The sequence below is a fragment of the Schistocerca gregaria genome, chromosome 1, assembly GCF_023897955.1.
Source record: "Schistocerca gregaria isolate iqSchGreg1 chromosome 1, iqSchGreg1.2, whole genome shotgun sequence".
Taxonomy (NCBI): Eukaryota; Metazoa; Arthropoda; class Insecta; order Orthoptera; family Acrididae; genus Schistocerca; species Schistocerca gregaria.
The window spans coordinates 291,631,828-291,652,811 of record NC_064920.1 but is presented as its reverse complement, the minus strand read 5'-3'; the positions used below and the strand labels follow the sequence as shown (position 1 = coordinate 291,652,811).

The following is a 20,984-nucleotide window of genomic DNA, read 5'->3' as shown; positions in this document are numbered from 1 at the left end:
GGTAGATGGTATGATGATAGTAATTAAATAGTGTAATAGCAAAGTAATATAAATAGCTTTCAGTTTTGTTTTTCATTCAAAAATATATTCATTATTAACTATTTCTGTTTATGCATTTATTCAGTCTAAAACATAGAACTGGCTTGTTTTTAACCATAGCGTCTGCTGAAGTGGAGATGTCCTTTTATATCAGAATGGAATGGAAGCTTTCAACACGAACTTCAACAGTTACAATAGCAAGCCACTGAAACATATGACTGCTTCTAGATAAGAGTAGTTGAGTGTGTTTGATAAATAATGTGTAACGTCTTTTCTAAAATGTTTTGAAAACATCAATCAGTTCATAATTGAGAAAATTTAAGCATCGGAAGATTTCATTGGAAAGAAAAAGAGAAATGGATCAAATCTAAAAGCAATAAAAATTATTGAGAAATGAACCAGTAGACTGAAAATTCATTTGTTAATGATTCTGATTTTCCACTACCCATAATTGATTAGCAGAAAAATGCTACATTCTACAGTGAAATGCTCACAACCTTTCAATATAATTTTCAGTTGTTTCCATGTAGAACTGTCTCAACTAAGTGACTGTCTCAAAGTTTCTGTTAAATTACAAGGAGACAAGATGGTTGGTGAGTACTTAATCTTTGTCACCTCTTCTCCTCACAATGGATCAGTGCCCTTCAGTCCAAAGTCTGAATGACCTGCTCCTCATTCCCCACCCTCACAAACCTATTATTTGTTTCTTTCTGGGTCAGGAACTGGAATTTATCCTCCTGAACATCAGTATTATCTAGACATTTTTAAAAAAAATTCTACAGTTCTCTCACATGCCTTTTTCTTTTTATTCACTAATATTTCTGAATCATTGTATTACATCTACTTTATCTAGCTGTTAAAAAGTATTTCTTTTCCAGCGCATTTATCGAGGACATGCTGCAAGAAAGTATGTGAAACAACTGAAAACAGGTAACAAAGTCATTCTTGTCTTATATTCCCTCAGTTCTTAAAATATACAAATATTTCTGGTTCCAGTAACTACAATATAACAGATAACATATTTCATTTTCAGATGTTGCCACAGATAATCTTTTAAACAAACACAATATAACAAGGGAGCAAGCCAATGTAGCTTGTATATTAATACAGGTTGGTCAAACAGTTTCACTGTCAAAAGCTACTTCAAGACCTGAGTAAAATTTTTGTGTCAGTCAACATTTCCTATGTATTTATTTGTTTGATTTTCTTGCAGAAAATATTCCGTGGTTATTCTGCCCGAAAAGCATACAAGGAGATGCTTCAAGGTATAGTTTGAGCAACATATATGGATTTTGTTTTACATTTATGGTGATTAAGAAGAGAAGTTAATCTTCAATGATGGGTTAGTGGTACCACAAGCTGAGTTTAAAATATGGGAGGGTATGTGTAGAGCTGCTTTATGCATTTCTGTTGGGCCATGATGATTATTGGGGCCATGTTGTTTTCTGTATAGGAAACAGAGGCAAAGAAATTGCTGGAATGCTTGAATTTGTTGATTTGTGGGGATAACTATGAGTAATTTTAACTTTACTTTTTTGTCTATTGCTCCTGTTTATAGTGACATGTGATCATAGAATATAAAAACATAAGATCATAGAATACAATATTACTTCTCCAGAACATTATTTAATGGTAAAATCAACTGTATCCAAACACATAACAATAGAGTAACAAACTGAAAATATGACAATAATAATAGTAATAAAAGTGTTAAATATTTATCATACAAGTTTATCCTACACTACACATCTTAATAACAGGCTAGAAATAGGGAAAATAACTGTTACAGCATATCAGTAGGTACCATTCCGGTGTTCATCCAGAATGATTTGGGAAAACACAAGGAAATGTAGGTTTCACCATCTCATTGACAGCTGCATTAGGTTAACAATTTTAAATCCTTTCTTGATCCTTAATTTAATTGAATTGTGGTTATAATATACTCAAGCAATTATTTACATTAATCCATGAAAAGAGTTTTCCTAATTTTCCAATCATTTCACTGAACTGCAAATGCCACAAAAGAATTAAGTAGACTTGAAGTTTCCTATAGGGCGTAGAATGAGTTTACTTTGTCTTCTGTTATGTAGGGTTGAAAATCTTACGTTTATCAATATTAGTCTTCAACTCTTATGTATACTTATTGAAAATATATGTTGCACTGCTGCACACTTTGTTGAATTGTACATAAGGGATGATTTGCCTTTTTAATTGGTTTTATTTTTTAATTTCTTGTTATATGATCACACCTAATGTTTTTGATTTCAGACTTCTAACACAATGGTATACATGTAATTCTCATCACCTCTTAGTGACATATCACCACTTAATACTAAATCAACAATTCAGTGTGCAAAAAAACTCTTGAATATCAGAATTACTCATTTGCATCTTTTACACACACCCTCACTTCCATACTGAGCAAACCACTGTACGCATATATCAGTTTCATGTAAATGTGCATATACTTGAGTTTATGAGTTGAACAAATATTGCTTTTATACAACACCCTACCAAAATATTAACAAATTCTAACTCACACTAAAAAATTCTTACATCAACTCCCATGTTAAATTAACTTCTATCTTCACTCTTACTAAAAACTCCAAAAAATATTACAATCGTTTTCTGTGCCCTCGGGTATTCCATGGAAGTTACAGGATGGTGGCATACATTTACCTCTGATATTCCTTTGAGAGGATCATCTTATGTGATACAATTTAGAAATTTTAATATATGTGGATTAAATAAACTGAACTTGGAATATTACTCCCTAACAAACCAACATCCCTTGTCTTGCATGACATAAATGGATGCTGTTGTTTCTTTTAAATGAGTTGATGTTGTCAACAGCAAGCCTCACAATTTAGTAGAGATACTGCATTTCCAGATAAGAGTCTAAGCCTTGTTAAATACAGACATTCATTTTATTTGGAAATTAACAACTAGGGTGGCACTAATAACTTAATTTTCATCTAAATATACTCTTTGCACTAGAAATAACTAGACTCAAAGTTTTATAATCCATGTAATCTAAAATAGAAGTGTGCAAAGCAAACAACCTTTATCAGAAGTGCTGTCTGTGAGTAATATTCTAATGAAACCCAAATCGATTTTTTGAAATTATATTAAGTTTTTGTATGAAAATTCAAATTTTTGTTGCAACAGCCTTTTTAAATATTTTTTATAGTGATAGAAGAAGATAGGTTGGATGTTAGTTTCCCAAACATTCTTTTGTGCCTTTTTTGAACATTGGTTTAGCTAGTGCATACTGCACAGTACCAGGAAAACATCCTTCTGCAAAGGATTGGTTAACTATTGTGGGCAGTGGCTGCACAATTATTTTAGATACTGCTTTTAACACATTTGATGGTATTCATCCCACATGCTCATGTTTTACTTTTTAGTGGTAGTATTGCATTTTTCTACATCTTTTGCAGTACTTTTGCTGAATGTACTGAAAATTTTGCTTCAAATTCCTAAATGTCAAAGAAATTTACCTTAGCTATGTATTTTTCCACATTAATGTCTTTTTTTTAGATTAAAAAAAAAATTAATAGTTGTGAAATTTGAGCAAGATTTACAATATATTTGTCCTCTATCTTAATTTTGGAAGTATCATGGCCCTTGGGAGTAGTGTCTCTTTCAGCTTTGATCACTGGCTATAATGCCTTTAACTTGTATTCACTACCCAAAATTAAGCTATTATTTGGCTCTTGAAATTTTCCTGCTGTAAAGAGTATTCCATGAAGTTTCAGGTTTTCAGCCAGATAATGTCAACTTCCTGTCATGATATTTCAGCTAACAACCATTCAACCTACATGTGAGTGTTTTTCAGTGGAGGTTGCTAGTTCATGTTGCTATCTTTATAACAAAAATAGGTGTGAAGACACCAGTGCAAAGACAGCCACTACGTGAGCAACCTCTGTCAAGTTATGCACTCTCTTTGAATAGAGCAAGAGCATTCATCTATGGCACCTGCATAATGTGATAATAGATGCACACTCTCTGTTGGAATGCACACTTCTGAGTTAAAATTCAGGTGTAAAAATTAATAATATTAAATGTCGGTAGATGGGTCATTGGTCATAAAATTTTTCTTTCTGAAGAAATTAAAGATATCGATGGGTCCCACAACATCCAGTTGAAAGCTACCATCATGATTAATAACATCTTCTGCTAACACATTTGCACCAATGCCTTAATAACTGAATCCCAGAAGGATCTTGGTGAGACCAAGGTCTGTGTGGCAGAGTGTCCTGTGGAGATACACTTCTTGGGTGTGGGTGAGTTACTGGGCTGCTATATGTGAGTGTGGTGATCATGCTCAATGAATCTTTCACACACTGTGCACATTGCCTGACCAATGTAGGCTTTGCCACATTGACATGGTTTTCTGTTGATTCCAGCCTTCTACAATCCCATATGCCCTTTGCCAAACTAAGAAGAGCACAGGTGTTTGTAGGTGGGAGAAAGATTACTGTGATGTGATGTTTTCGTAAGATTCTTCCTAATTGTGATGAAATTTTTCCTATGTGTTGGAGGAATCCCTGGACTTAAAGTGCCCTTCTCCTTTTGCTCTTATGGGTGGTCACTTTCTTCTTCCTTAAATCTGTGCTGATCTGATGTGGAGAATATCCATTATCTTTTAACGTTGATTGGAGGTGTTCCAGCTCCTTTGCAAGGCTGTCTCCATCAGACACACTATGTGCCTGGGCACCAACATTTGCAGGATGCCCATAGTTTGTGACAGATGGTGGGAGCTAGAGACCTGCAAATACAGGTCTGCATGTGTGGGCTTACAGTTAATGGAATGTCCCAATGATCCATCCACGTTCTGTCTGACTGAGATGTCCAGAAATGGCAGACAGCCGCCTGTCTCTGCTTCCATCATAAATTTGATATTCTTACGGATAGAATTCAGATGCTGCAAAAAGTGTGGCAATTAAGATTTTAAGAAGCTGCAAAATGTTTAAGATCCCACACCTTTGTTCCACGACGGTTATATGGGCTTCCAAAAATACATAAATAGGATCTTCCATTACATCCTGTTAGGAGCAGTATAAAAACTCCAACGTGTGACTTAGGTAGACATCTTGGGTCTTTACTGAGACATTCTGTTATGGTAGTGGTAAGTTCCTATGGGACCAAACTGCTGAGGTCATTGGTCTCTAGGCTTACACACTACTTCATCTAACTTAAACTAATTTATGTTAAGGACAACACACACACACCCACGCCTGAGAGAGGACTCGAACCTCCAATGGCAAGCACTGCATGAACCATGGCAAGGCGCCTCAGACCGCATGGCTATCCCAAGCGGCTGATACATTATGTAGTGAAAGGTTCACATCATATTCACATCTCTGGTGACTTTATTATAAGACTGAAGGCACTTTAATTCAATGAGTTGGACTTATTAGTAAGCTTCAATGTTGTCTCACTCCTCACTAGGGTACCTCTCAAGGATTCTTTGTCACTTATCAGCAGTAAGTTCAAAGCTGATATAACAGTGATATTTCATTATGCCCTTTCCCCACCCTACGTTTTATGCAACAGTGAATATTTTGAGAAAATTGATGGTGTTTTCATGGATATACCCCTCTCTCCTCTGATAGCTAAGTTTTTTTATGGGGGACTTTGAGGCGAGGGCATTGGTTCAGCAGAACTTTTAGCTTTCTGTTGATCTGTGGAATTATGCTTTTGTAGAGTGGTTCTGTGGTGAAGAAGAACTGTTAAGTTTTTCTTTCAGTAGCTGAATTCTATACACGAGAACATCAAATTGATGATGGATATAGAGAAGGGGGTCTGTTCGCCAAGATGTCTTGGTCAGATGGAAAATGGAGGAATCATTGTGGCATTCCATCTACCATAAACCCATACATACAGGCTTGTATTTGCAGGTGTCTAGCTGCCACCAACCATCATAGACTGTTGGTACACTTCGAATGTTGGTGCACCGAGTACATGTTGTGTCTGATGGAAACAGCCTTGCAAAGAAGTGGGAACACCTGCCGTCAGTGTTCAAAGTTAATGGATATTGTCCACGTCAGATCAGCACAGCTTTAAGGAAGAAGGAAGAAGAAAGTGATCACCCATAAGATGAAGAGAAGGAGCAGTTTAAATCGAGGGTGTTTCTCCCATATGTTGGCAATATTTAATCAAACTTAGAAAAAATCTTACAAAAACATCACGTCAAAGTAAATTTTTACCCATGTACAAAGACTTGTGCTCTGAGAAGAGCACAGCAAAGAACGATCTGGGATTGTGGAAGGTAGGAATGTACAGAGTACCTTCTCATTGTGGCAAAGTCTTCATTAGTCAGACAATGTGCAAAGTATGTGAAAGATGCTTTGAAAATGATAGCCACACTCACCTTTCACAGCCCAGTAGGTCAGCCATAGCCGAGCATTGTACCTCCACAGGATATCCCACGGATCTCCCGACTCAGCAGCATTAGTGGCAGAACAACTGAGAGAAAATCTGGAGTACATTTCACATAAATTTCCTCGGCATGCTATAGTCTTAGGTGTAGATTTCAATTTACCAGATATAGACTGGGACACTCAGATGTTTAGGATGGGTGGTAGGGACAGAGCATTGAGTGACATTATACTGAGTGTACTATCCGAAAATTACCTCAAGCAATTAAACAGAGAACTGACTCATGGAGATAAGGCAGATTTCAGTAAAATGCGTTTAAACAGGTACGTTCCAAGTAAAACTGTGAGCGATGGGAAAAACGCACCGTGGTTCAACAACAAAGTTACGAAACTACTGCAAAAGCAAAGAGAGCATCACTGCAAGTTTAAACACAGCCAAAACCTCTCAGACAAACAGAAGCTAAACGATGTCAAAGTTAGTGTAAGCACTGATGACCACAGATGTTAAGTTCCATAGTGCTCAGAGTTAGCGTAAGGAGGGCTATGCGTGAAGCATTCAGTGAATTCGAAAGTAAAATTCTTGACAGAAAATCCTAGGAAGTCCTGGTCTTACGTCAAATCAGTAAGTGGCTCGAAACAGCATATCCAGACACTCCAGGATGATAATGGCTTTGAAACAGAGGATGACACATGTAAAGCTGAAATACTAAACACCTTTTTCCAAAGCTGTTTCACAGAGGAAGACTGCACAGCAGTTCCTTCACTAAACCCTCACACAAACGAAAAAATGGCTGACATCGAAATAAGTGTCCAAGGAATAGAAAAGCAACTGAAATCAGTCAGCAAAGGAAAGTCCACTGGACCTGACGGGATACCAATTCGATTCTATACAGCCGTGTCCACAAGTCTCTAGAGGAACTGAAGGTTCCAAATGACTGGAAAAGAGCACAGGTAGTCCCAGTTTTTAAGAAAAGTCGTTGAGCAGATGTGCAAAACTATAGACCTATATCTCTGACGTTGATCTGTTGTAGAATTTTAGAAAATGTTTTTTGCTCGTGTATCATGTCGTTTCTGGAAACCCAGAATCTACTCTGTTGGAATCAACATGGATTCAAGAAACAGCGATCGTGTGAGACCCAACTCGCTTTCTTTGTTCCTGAGACCCAGAAAATATTAGATACAGGCTCCAAGGTAGATGCCATTTTCCTTGACTTCCGGAAGGTATTCGATACAGTTCCGCACTGTCGCCTGATAAACAAAGTAAGAGCCTACGGAATATCAGACCAGCTGTGTAGCTGGATTGAAGAGTTTTTAACAAACAGAACACAGCATGTTGTTCTCTATGGAGAGACGTCTACAGATGTTAAAGTAACCTCTGGCGTGCCACAGGGGAGTGTTATGGGACCATTGCTTTTCACAATATATAGAAATGACCTAGTAGATAGTGTCGGAAGTTCCATGCGGCTTTTCACGGATGATGCTGTAGTATACAGAGAAGTTGCAGCATTAGAAAATTGTAGCGAAATGCAGGAAGTTCTGCAGCGGATAGGCACTTGGTGCAGGTAGTGGCAACTGACCCTTAACATAGACAAATGTAATGTATTGTTAGAAATGCATACATAGAAAGAAGGATCCTTTATTGTATGATTATATGATAGCAGAACAGACACTGGTAGCAGTTACTTCTGTAAAATATCTGGGAGTGTGCGTGCAGAACGATTTGAAGTGGAGTGATCATATAAAATTAATTGTTGGTAAGGCGGGTACCAGGTTGAGATTCATTGGGAGAGTCCTTAGAAAATGTAGTCCATCAACAAAGGAGGTGGCTTACAAAACACTCGTTCGACCCATACTTGAGTATTGCTCATCAGTGTGGGATCCGTACCAGATCGGGTTGATGCAGGAGATAGAGAAGATCCAAAGAACAGCGGTGCGTTTTGTCGCAGGGTTATTTGGTAAGCTTGATAGCGTTACGGAGATGTTTAGCAAACTCAAGTGGCAGACGCTGCAAGAGAGGCGCTCTGCATTGCAGTGTAGCTTTCTGTCCAGGTTTCGAGAGGGTGCATTTCTGGATGAGGTATAGAATGTACTGCTTCCCCCTACTTATACCTCCAGAGGAAATCACGAATGTAAAATTAGAGAGATTCGAGCATGCACGGAGGCTTTCTGGCAGTCGTTCTTCCCGCGAACCTTACGCGACTGGAACAGGAAAGGGAGGTAATGACAGTGGCACGTAAAGAGCCCTCTGCCACACACCATTGGGTGGCTTGCAGAGTATAAATGTAGATGTAGATGACTTGGCCATGGGAATATTGACCTCAATGAGATCCTTCTGGGATTTAATTATTAAGGACTAAAAGTACATTTAGTACAAGATATTATTAATCATGATGGCGGGTTTAGCTGGATAAGGTTTTGGACCTGGTGATTTCTTTAATTTCTTCAGAAAGAAAAATTTTATGAGCAGTGACACATTTTTGACATTTAACTTTGAAATATGAATTTTAACTCTGTGAATGTGCATTCCGACAGAGAGCAAGCACATAGTATCACTTTACACACACACCATAGATGTAGCAGTATTCGAAAAGAGGGCATAGCTTGAGAAAGGTCACTCATGTAGCGGCTGCCTCTGGCCATGTGTCTTCTCGTGTATTTTTTGTATAAAGGTACTGATGTGAACTAGCAACCTCCACTGCAAAACACTGACCAGAAGATGGCTGAAGGACTGTCAACTGAAATATTATGGAGTAAGTCACTATTTGCCAGTTCTTTTGATGCATTTACAACTTTCTTACATACTTTTTTTGTAATTTTAGATAACAAAGTCAGGACCTTTGCTGTGTTTTAGTTCCCTTTGTAGCTGTCATTATCTTGCGCAAGATGTTTATATATTTAGTTATTCATTTTACTTCATTTCTTACTTTTCTGTGGTGTACAGAAAGAGGGACAGGTTCATTACAATAGGGCAGGAAGTTTTGCAAGCATTCCAGAAACAATTTCAGACCATGGAACACTTTGGTCTGTAGTCTACTTTGCCTTACTTGATCTATGATCGAATAAGTTGGTATTTGCTGTGCTTACCTGTCATTTGGTGTAGGTTTACTTAAGCAAGTTTTTTGCTTATGGCAACTCCATAAACAGGGCACAATGATCAGAAAGTTCTAAATCAAAAAGACCTATTATAAGCAAAATTGGTTAACATATAGAATGTTCAATAAGTAACTATGCAGTTCATAATGTGACATCTTAAAGTCATGGAAGTTATAAGAGATGCTGGTAGTGATCCCCTTGAACTTGAAGACACAATTGCACATGTTGCTGCGTGTTCTTGAAGACATTGTGGAGAAGATCGGGAGTGATGTTCTGAATGTGATGTGTCAGTGCAGCTTGGATTTCTTGTATGGTGTGCAGATTGCCTTCATAGGTCTTTCCCTTCAACATACGCCATAGAACGTAATCCAGTGGAGCCAAGTTCGGTGAATGCAGAGGCCAGAACCCTTGAGAGATGACGCTGTCACCGAAGATGTTCTTTAAAAAGTTCATCGCCTTGTGGGCGGTATGTGCAGTTGCCCCCTGCTGTTGGAACAAGCCATTCCCTATTTCATCCTCATTCAATTCACCTAGGAAGGGCTCCAGAATGCAGGTGGAATACCATTCTGAATTTATGATGTCGTGAAAGATTGGCCCAATGTTGGGTGTATGAGTCATGACGCACCAAACAGCAACGTTTTGACCATGCAGTGGGGTCACCTTCAATTCAGCGAATTCTCCATAGTCCACACATGACTATTCTGGCTATTTTCATACCCGGAGAGGTGAAACCATGCTTCATCTGTGTAAAATGTGTTAAGAATCCTCTCTCCATTGTCCTGCAGGAAGGACAGAAACCAGTTGCAAAAGTAGACACGCGCTCTGCAATCTTGGTCTCTCAGTTCGTGCATGACCAACATTTTGTACAGATACATGGACAGTGACATCCAGAGAATCTTGTGAACAGAACCCAAGGACACATGTGACTGCTGAGCTAGTCGTCTAGCTGATTTCTTTAGAGTTTGCAGCATCATGTCTTGCACCTCCACCTACTTCTCTTCGGACATGGATGTGGATGGCCTACCTGATTTTGGAGCATTATGAATGCTTCTGGTCTTTCAAAAGCTGGTGATGAGGCTCCATGTAGCATTGTGGTTAGGCATCTTCACTCCTGGGAACTTTGTTGCAAATGCAGCTTCTACTGCTGAGGTAAACTTGTCCCCATTGCAGAACACATGATCCACAAGAAACACTCTTTATTCGATTGTCAGCTTGATGACCTGAATCACAATGATGTCACGCAAGATGACGGCCTTCAATCAAACTGGATCTGTGAACCCATACCTCATGGTTCAAGTATCTTAAACAATGGTAAATGTATTAAGAATTGACAGTCATATCAGTAATTACTTATGATTATCACAACAAAAAAGAAGGAGAGAGGAACAATAGGTGGGGAATGATTGAGGAGAGTGGAGAGTTTCAAGTACCTTGGAAGCCTGAGTCTGATACAGGAAAATGGAAAAAAACGACAGAGAAATAAACGAGCGGGGGGGGGGGGGGGGGGGGGGCAGAAAGGCAAAAGCCGTTCAAAAGTGTGTCAGAAGGCTGACATGGAGCGAGGGCATACCACAAATCAGTAAAAAGGTTATATAAGGTTATATACCAGTCATACTATGTCCCAATCCTGACATATGCATCAGAAACCTGGGTTATGAAAGGAAGAGAGAAAAGCAAAGTACGTGCTAGTGAGACAAAATTCTTGAGAAACAGCATTGGAGTGACAAAGAGAGACAGGTTAAGAGATGAGAGGATCAGAGAGTTAATGAAGGTGGAACCATTACAGCAGGAGGTAGAGAAATCAAGGCTGAGATGGTATGGACACGTTAAGAGAATGGAGGAGAAGAGGATACCCTGGTGGACACACGAGATGAAACTGGAAGGAAAGAGACCAAGAGGAAGACCAAGAGACACATGGATGAAAGGAGTAGAGGAATGTGTCCAGAAGAAAGGAGAAGACTGGACTAAGGTCGAGACAGAGCAATGGTGGCAAGACAGAAGACAATGGAAAGGTCAAAGTTCCGTAGAGACCCGGACAGACGCTGGAAACTGTCCAAGATGATGATCATCAGTCGTTACTTAGCACACTGCAACATGGCAATGCATAGTTACTTTCTGAACACTCAGTATTATCTATACATGTCACTGGCCGTTCATTTACTCAAGTAAATTGAAACCTTATTTTTTAATCATATGTATGAATTATGTCAAGCTGTTTGCTTCACTAATTAAATTATGATGAAATAATCAGCTATTATGATGTTTTTCTTAGTTTTTTTTAAGTTTCTGCAATAGGCTCTGAAATTTCTATAAAATATTTTTGTTATTTCTGCACTGAGAAGTCTATACACATATAAAATTACATTTTGCAATAACTCTACAAAGCAGTTTCAAATACACATTTTTCATTAGGAGAAACAGAATTGTATCTGGCTTTGTATTCCATTGACCTTTCCATGAGTATATAGGCTCCTCCTCATGATACATTATTCCTACAAAAATCTACTGGCAACATAGATTTTTCCAAGGTTATTTAAGATTTTGATATTGTCCTTTGTTAATCCAAGGTTCATTCAAACGAACAACTTTGATATTTGCTCTTAATGAAACAATGAACAACAGGCCATTAAGACCACAGCAGCCATGCCTTTCTTTATTGAAATTGTTGTTGTCATGCCATTGATTGTTGCAGGGAAAGGAGAGTAGTAAATTAAAGCCTCGATTATTCACCAACAAACATATTTTCCATGGATAACATGTGAGAGGTAAAAGTTTTCTGTTTATTTTATATTCATCCAATAATATTTTGTGACTGAATCCATGTACAGTTATTTTTATCTTATTGCAACAACCAATAGATACTGTAAGCATTACAATAGATACATCTAGAATGATTCCAGGCAATTTTGTGTATTACAATCATCAGCATTACCATAAACAGATACCTTGCCCTTGTAACTATTAAGTATGTGTTAACTTTTTATCCACAGAAACCACTTTAATCAGCTGTTCACATCTAAAGGCAGTTCAGAGTGGTATAGCAATTTCAAACATGCCCTGTGCACAGCAAAATGATCATAGTATAGCTAAATAGCTAAATGATCAGTGAGAAAAAGCAGAAGGGTCAAGCTCAATCTCTCCGTTTTCATTTTATGCATTACTTTTCAACTTATGTGTGTAGAACCCTTTTATTCTCCCACCACATGGGTGATTTTGTCTTATTCTTATTGACTATTTCCCCTGTAACTTCTAACTTCTCAAGTTAATACTTTCATTACTTTGTATGTGAATTTTGTACCAATATGAGCAAAGCATTAGCAATGAATTCTGGCAGTTAACATTGAAAGTTTTATTATGTATGTACAATACAAAGCATAGACTGAGGTGACCTGTTCTGTTATAGTGACAACTTGTATTTATATACAACGTCAAAGTTTCTAAAAATGAAACAGTTCATTAATAACAAGATTTTAGAATTTTTCAAAAATTTTGAACATAAAATGACAAATGAGACCAATAATCGATAAAACCTGTAAGTTTCCCACTAGTAACTAACTACTATGTTCTGGTGGACCATGCATAGTCCGAAGAAATATAAATCCCATCCTGCTCCTTTGTGCCTCCCTTGCCTGAGTATCACTTCTTTTTAATTTCTCAGAGCTCTCATTTCATTCAAATCCCTCTCTTTTTTCCACAGAGAGGAATATATATTTCTGTCAATCTGATATCATGTTGTAATCACTTAAAAATTCAGTTTTAAAGAAAATATATGTTATTTAGCATTTCTACAGCATGTATTCTGTGTTTACAGAAATCACATAATTTTATAACAGGAAGAACACTGAAGTCAATACTTACTGAGGTCAAATTGAAAAGTGATTCCTAGTGAGGCATGTACTTTGCGATGAGATAAAATTTTAAATCTCTTCTGAATCACTGTTAACAAATCTATGGCCAACAAAAGATACACATGTGAATAAACGATTTTGGCATTAGAATATTGTTTTGTTATTTGTGAATGCCCTCCATGTACAGTCTGCACATGAAGCTGGAATGGATATGCTTCGCCTCTATTGTATTAACAAATTACATTGTCAAATGGAAGAAGCACAATATTAAAGTTATTATACATGCTATATAGATTAGGATGTAGAAGGTATTTGAAGCACTGGAGCTACCTTCATTATCAACTTCTTTTGCAATAATTTTCAAAAGGTGGCACAAACAGATAACATTCCAATGAAAATGTAATTGAGTGACTTAGACAGTAGTAAACAGCGACTAAGTCACTACTTGCCCCCGAAGGACCAACTGTGGCAATTGAAGTAAATGTCAGCAGACTAGGCCTTCTCTTAACAGACCGTGAAAGATAAGATGCACATATACCACAAGGCACAGTTATTCAAAAATAAAGAAATAAGAACCAGTTGAAAAACAAAAGTGAACCAAAGGTAATAGACACATTACTTTCAGACCATGTGGCATTGGTTTTGTTGACAGAAAGGGCAGACCTTTAAAATACCTAAGAATCAGTCTCCCCAATGTCACGTTTAACATAATGTACGATGCAGCTTGACATTGAGAAAATAGTATGCATGGAGAAAACCCTTACTATTATGTGATGACTGTTTTGTTGAGTGCTGTTAGCTTTCATTGAGAAAGCTATAAATCTTTCAAGACAGCCATACAATCATCATCTGTCAATATTCCTTCCAAAACTCACAACTTCTGAATACAATTAAATCTTTATTTTCTTTCAACTGTTTTTATAGTGAGTAGATATCAGGACATGTGTCTATGACAAGGCTCATAAGATAATTTTCCTTTCCCAGTACCTGCCACATCCATGATTTTCTGAAGGTAAGGACTGCTACACTCCCTAGACTTTTACAACTGCATTTAATTGCAGCAGATATCAGGATACCAGATACTAAAGACTGTAACTGAAGCCAGTTCTCAGACAAGTCCAAGTTCACTGTACTAGAATTTATATGATGGTTGTTCAATGCCTGGATGAAAAATAACAAACTTTGGGGGTGTAAAAGAATCACTGATAAACTGGAATGAAGTAAAAAGTTTTAACAAGTGGTTAAGCTTCAACCATTGGTGGAGTACTGCATGACTTAAGACCAACGACACAAAATAATGTGAATGGATGCCTCAAATAGTAGAGAAGCTAGCAGATCAAACTATTAAAATTGCCTGCATTCAGAAGCACTTATCTTTTATCTGACAAGTTGGTCATCATCCATCTGCACAGTTGTCTGAGAAGTCTCCATTCATCTTTACCATCTGATGGTCCTTGCCTATAGTCAAGTTGGTGTAAGAAGATCCCTGACAGCTGGCAGCACTGTTGCCAGCATTCAGCCACGAAGTGCAATCAACTGCTTTCCATAGAGCTGTGATCACACTGAGATGTTTCCAAAGAGATGTTTACAAAATAAAATTATGTGATGCTCAGGCAGGTATGAAAAATTGCTGTGCTCAACCCATTGCAACTGTCAGGAATCTTCTTATGCCATCTGAACTATAGAGACCATAATAATTATAATTATAATCTCAGCAAGTCAGAAAACACAGCTTGCAATAGTCTCACAGGTCCTGCACCTCACTCAGGTAAACATTTTAGTATAGCCAGAATGAATCTTTTACTCTGTAGTGGAATGTGTGCTGTTTTGAAACTTCCTGATATTTTAAAACTGTGTACTAGACTGCACCCTAAACTGAAACCCCACCCTTTTGTAGGCAATGCTCTTACCGTCTAAGCTATAAGGGCATGACTCATGACCCCTTCTCAGAGATTCAGTCCGTCCAGTACCATCTCCTACTTTTGTATCATTACTCATATCAAGTAGTTGGTAACAGTACTGTTTTCTGTAAGCAAGGTTCTGTGTATGTGTTTGAGTATGACACATAGTTTAAATCTACCAGAAAGTTTCATTTGTGAAGTTTCATGCACCTGTTTTCAGGGGCTCACTTTGAATAATTAACGTATAGTTGATCTCTTATACTGACCACGTGACTATTGAGATTTACCTTGCATTTTTTTAATTTCCTTGTTTATAGACTATTGACATTAATAATGCATTTACTTGTTTTAGTGTGTTGCTTCCTGTTAACCACTTTTCTATCATGGAATATGTCCCCAAGAACTATTTTGATTGTTTTTGGTTTCCGTGGTCTGGCACCCAGCTATCATTAAAATGTCTAATTGGACAAAAGAGATAGTACATAATTTATTTCTCATGTTGAGGCCTGGCCTGGTAAAGTAATAACTACATAACCTGACACCCAGGATGGGTCTCAGTTTCATAGATTTATTATGCCCATATGTCATTCAATTTGATTTGTTTAATGCACTTGTGTGTCTTTCATTCTTTGGTGATTAATTGTAGTTGCAGGCTCAGTTTTCATTGATTAATTGTATTTGCCCAAAAGTGAGCATGTTTTGATACTATCACTTTTCCCATGTGGGTGTCATTTATTTCGTGAGTTAGCTGCTAAGTCAAGTGGCTTGCACCATATTATTTTTGTTTTCATGACAGTCTCTGTGTCATATAAAGCATTAGGCACACAAATAACATAGATGCTGGTTTCTCATGTGATATGTGTCAGATGAGTCTGTCTGGTGATTACCAATGTCATTATTCCATATTTTAATTCATCATTTATTTATTTTGTGTCCATTGGATCCATTCGCAAGTGAATTGGTTGTTTTTAGATAATATCACATGTCACATACCATAGAATGCATCTCAACAAATATGGAAAAAGTGTGGTAGCTTCTAAGATAAACAACGCTCTTTAAGAGATCTCTCTTGTCAATGAAAGTAGAAATAAGTCTGTTATTGTGCTGGGCAATCATTCACAGGGAATCTAACAGAGTGGGCTAATTCCCATGGAATTTAGTCAATGAGAAACACAATAATGGAATGCAATTTAGATTTATAGACCCACTCAGGTGTCACATTTAATGACCAATTAAATGATTCTCTGCTTGATTTAGTTTGTAATAATTTCATAATGATTCTTACTTAACATAGGCAGTCTATCAGTAGGAATGATGAATGAATTGTATGAACTAGAAGTATTTCTGGAGAACACAAGTTCTGTGAAAGTTATATGCTTAAATGAGTACTGGCTTAAAAGTGAAAATATAAACTTGAAAAACTCACTTTCAGGTTACAACTCAGCAGTGAGTTTTTGTAGAAAAAACAGTTTTGGAGGATCATGTATTCTAATAGAAGAATCGCTAAGCTTTGAAGTCAGGCAGACTTTTAATTGCTTGAAAGAGGAACTATTATTTGACAGCTGCTGCACTAAACTTATGGATTATGGCATATTAATTATTATTATATACAATATCCCTGACTATTCAGCTATATGTGCATTTTTAGACTAATTTGAGACCTTGCTGTGTAGGTTGCAGGTAGAAAAGTTATGTAAAAAGGTCATAATTTGTGATCGCTTCAATATAAATGTAAGAGCTGATGACAGGTTTACTGTTTCTCTGAAGGACATGTCATCTACAAATGGCTTAACATTAAACTTTAGCAAGTACCCTAGAATAACAGCGTCTTTTCCAACATGTATAGATAATATAGTGAGCAGCATCAATTGTGGTGCTACAGAAAAGTAGAATTAGGTATATCTGACCTTGCAGCCCTTTCTGTCTCATTGCCAAATTTAGATGAAACTGTACCAGTGAAACAAGTCAGGAGCTTCAGCCAACACAATGTGAAGACATTTGTCTCAAGACTAAATGAAATGTCCTGGTCATTCAGCAAGTGCTACTCAGTAAACAAACTACAATGCTTTTGTATCAGAATGCTTGAGTATTTTCAAAGGATGCTTCCCCTTCATAACAGCAGGTGACAAAACTGCAAAAAGAACTCAGGCATAACTGAAGGCATCTGGATCTCTAATATTAGAAAGTGGAAACTGCACATGGATACAATAAAAACCATGAAGTAGAGTTTGTTAGCTGTGTAAACAAATACAAAAGATTACTTGGTAGAGTAGTTAAACAGGCAAAACAATTGGCAAACAGTAAATACTTATCAGATGCCACAAATAAATCAAAAGCTGTAGGGCAGATTGTCAGGACTGAAATAGGCACTGAAAAAAAAGTTTTAATCAAATTAGAAATAGATGGGAAAAGATTACAAACTTCAGACATATTTGTGAAGAACTGAACAGTTATTTCATAAATTCTACCAAAATTGATGATCTCCCTCCTCCACACATAAGTTGCAGTATAATGCGACACAGACTATTAGAATTCAAATTCACTCATGTATCCTGCTATGAAGTGGCTAACATTATAAAATCACTAAAAAATCTCAGATCTGTGGGCTAAGATGTAGTTCCAACAAAAATAATGGAGGCAGGTTGTGATAATATTGCACCCCAGCTCTGTTGTTGTTGTTGTGGTCTTCAGTCCTGAGACTGGTTTGATGCAGCTCTCCATGCTACTCTACCCTGTGCAAGCTTCTTCATCTCCCAGTACGTAATGCAGCTTACATCCTTCTGAATCTGCTTAGTGTATTCATCTCTTGGTTGCCCTCTACGATTTTTATCCTCCACACTGCACTCCAATACTAAATTTGTGATCCCTTGATGCCTCAGAACACGTCCTACCAACCGGTCCCTTCTCCTTGTCAAGTTGTGCCACAAACTCCTCTTCTCCTCAATCCTATTCAATACCTCTTTATTAGTTATGTGATCTACCCCTCTAATCTTCAGCATTCTTCTGTAGCATCACATTTCAAAAGGTTCTATTCTCTTCTTGTCCAAACTATTTATCGTCCATGTTTCACTTCCATACATGGCTACACTCCATACAGATACTTTCAGAAACGACTTCCTGACACTTAAATCCATACTCAATATTAACAAATTTCTCTTCTTCAGAAAATCTTTCCTTGCCATTGGCAGTCTACATTTTATATCCTCTCTACTTTGACCATCATCAGTTATTTTGCTCCCCAGATAGCAAAACTCCTTTACTACTTTAAGTGTCTCATTTCCTAATCTAATTCCCTCAGCATCACCTGACTTAATCTGACCACAATCCATTATCCTGGTTTCTGTACAAATTGTAAATAGCCTTCTGCTTGCTGTATTTTACCCCTGCCACCATCAGAATTTAAAAGAGAGTATTGCAGTCAACATTGTCAAAAGCTTTCTCTAAGTCTACAAATGCTAGAAAAGTAGGTTTGCGTTTCCTTAATCTATTTTCTAAGATAAGTCGTAGGGTCAGTATTGCCTCACATGTTCCAACATTTCTATGGAATCCAAACTGATCTTCCCCAAGGTCAGCTTCTACCAGTTTTTCCATTTGTCTGTAAAGAATTTGCGTTAGTATTTTGCAGCTGTGACTTAAACTGATAGTTCGGTAATTTTCACATCTGTCAACACCTGCTTTCTTTGGCATTGGAATTATTATATTCTTCTTGAAGTCTAAGGGTATTACACATGTCTCATATGTCTCGCTCACCAGATGATAGAGTTTTGTCAGGACTGGCTCTCCCAAGGCCGTCAGTGGTTCCAATGGAATGTTGTCCACTCCTGGGGCCTTGTTTCGACTCGGGTCTGTCAGTGCTCTGTCCAACACTTCATGCAATATCGTATCTCCCATCTAATCTTCATCTACATCCTCTTCTACTTCCATAATATTGTCCACAAGTACATTGCCCTTGTATAGACCCTCTATATACATACTCCTTCCACCTTTCTGCTTTCTCTTCTTTGCTAAGGACTGGGTTTCCATCTGAGCTCTTAATATTCATACAAGTGGCTCTCTTTTCTCCAACTGTCTCTTTAATTTTCCTGTAGGCAGTATCTATCTTGCCTCTAGTGAGATAAGCCTCTACATCCTTACATTTGTCCTCTAGCCATCCCTGCTTAACCATTTTGCACTTCCTGTCGATCTCACTTTTGAGACGTTTGTATTCCTTTTTGCCTGCTTCATTTATGCATTTTTATATTTTCTCCTTTCATCAATTAAATTCAACATTTCTTCTGTTACCCAAGGATTTCTACTAGCCCTCATCTTTTTACCTATTTGATCCTCTGCTGCCTTCACTACTTCATCCCTCAGAGCTACCCATTCTTATTCTACTGTATTTATTTCCCCCATTCCTGTCAATTATTCTCTTATGCTCTCCTTAAAACTCTGTACAAGCTCTGGTTCTTTCAGTTTATCCAGGTCCCAGCTTCTTAAATTCCCACCTTTTTGCAGTTTCTTCACTTTTAATCTACAGTTCATAACCAATAGATTGTGGTCAGAGTCCACATCTGCCCCTGGAAATGTCTTACAACTTAAAACCTGATTCCTAAATCTCTGCCTTACCATTATATGATCTATCTGATACCTTCTAGTATCTTCAGGATTCTTCCATGTATACAACCTTCTTTTATGATTCTTGAACCAAGTGTTAGCTATGATTAATTTATGCTCTGTGCAAAATTCTACCAGACGGCTTGCTCTTTCATTTCTCTCCCCCAATCCATATTCACCCACTATGTTTCCATCTCTCCTTTTTCCTACTCTCGAATTCCAGTCACCCATGACTATTAAATTTTCGTCTCCCTTCACTACCCCACCTCTATCTCATTATAAATCAATGATTTGATGAGGGCTGCTTTCTGGACAGGCTGAAGTATGTGGAAGTTTGACATATCCACAAAAAGGACAGACAAGAGAAGATAGGAAATTTTGACTTAGTATCAATACTACCAACGATTTTTAAAATAATTGAGCAATTAGTGTTTAACCAATTATAAAATATAAATAAAACATAACATTATTCTTAATTATCAGTATGGGTTTAGCAAGGACCGAAGTGCTGTGCATGCTGTTAATGAACTAATCACTAAAATAAGCAAATGCCTCGATAACAAGGAGAGCATGTCTGGTATCTTCTGTGACCCAAGCCATTTGATATGGTAAACCATAAGCAGCTGCTCCTCAAATTAGCTTTTTATGGCTTCCATGAAAAATCTTAAAACTTTAAGTTGGTTCCTGTTGTATCTCAAAAATAGGAAACAGAGGGTATTCATACAACATAAAAGTGAAAAATCTTGCTCTAGTCAGAAGGAAATACAAGCAGCTGCACCCCAGGGATCCATACCAGGCCCATTACTATTTTTATATTATTTAAATTCATGCCAGGTAAGGTAACTTCAGATGCAATTCTGTATGCAGATGACTCAGCAGCAGTAGTCTGCTGTAAAAACACTGAAGAATTAGCACAGAAAAGGAAACAGAAGCTTTAAGAACTAGAAAATTGGGCAAATAATAATGCTACCAAGATAAACCCAGCAAAAACACAAATTGTACACTTCAGTACCAAACAAACTGTTAAGTTATGAAGGCAGAGAACTGATAACTGCAGAATCTGTTAAATTTTTGGGAGTGACCATAAACAAAAACTTGTCATGGACTGATTGTATGGATTGCTTATT

At 37.4% G+C, this 20,984-nt stretch overlaps 1 protein-coding gene across 1 annotated transcript in view; it reads left to right on the top strand.

Moving 5' to 3' along the window:
* The window catches only part of LOC126341556 (abnormal spindle-like microcephaly-associated protein homolog), a 199,413-nt gene extending 185,900 nt beyond the window's left edge, over positions 1 to 13,513 (top strand). The window contains exons 11-15 of the mRNA XM_050001783.1: positions 918 to 969; positions 1,073 to 1,149; positions 1,253 to 1,304; positions 12,208 to 12,280; positions 13,327 to 13,513. Of these exons, the coding sequence (XP_049857740.1) occupies positions 918 to 969; positions 1,073 to 1,149; positions 1,253 to 1,304; positions 12,208 to 12,221 (195 nt within the window). The 3' untranslated portion in view covers positions 12,222 to 12,280; positions 13,327 to 13,513. The remainder of the gene's footprint in view (positions 1 to 917; positions 970 to 1,072; positions 1,150 to 1,252; positions 1,305 to 12,207; positions 12,281 to 13,326) is intronic.
* The last annotated feature ends 7,471 nt before the right edge of the window (positions 13,514 to 20,984 follow it).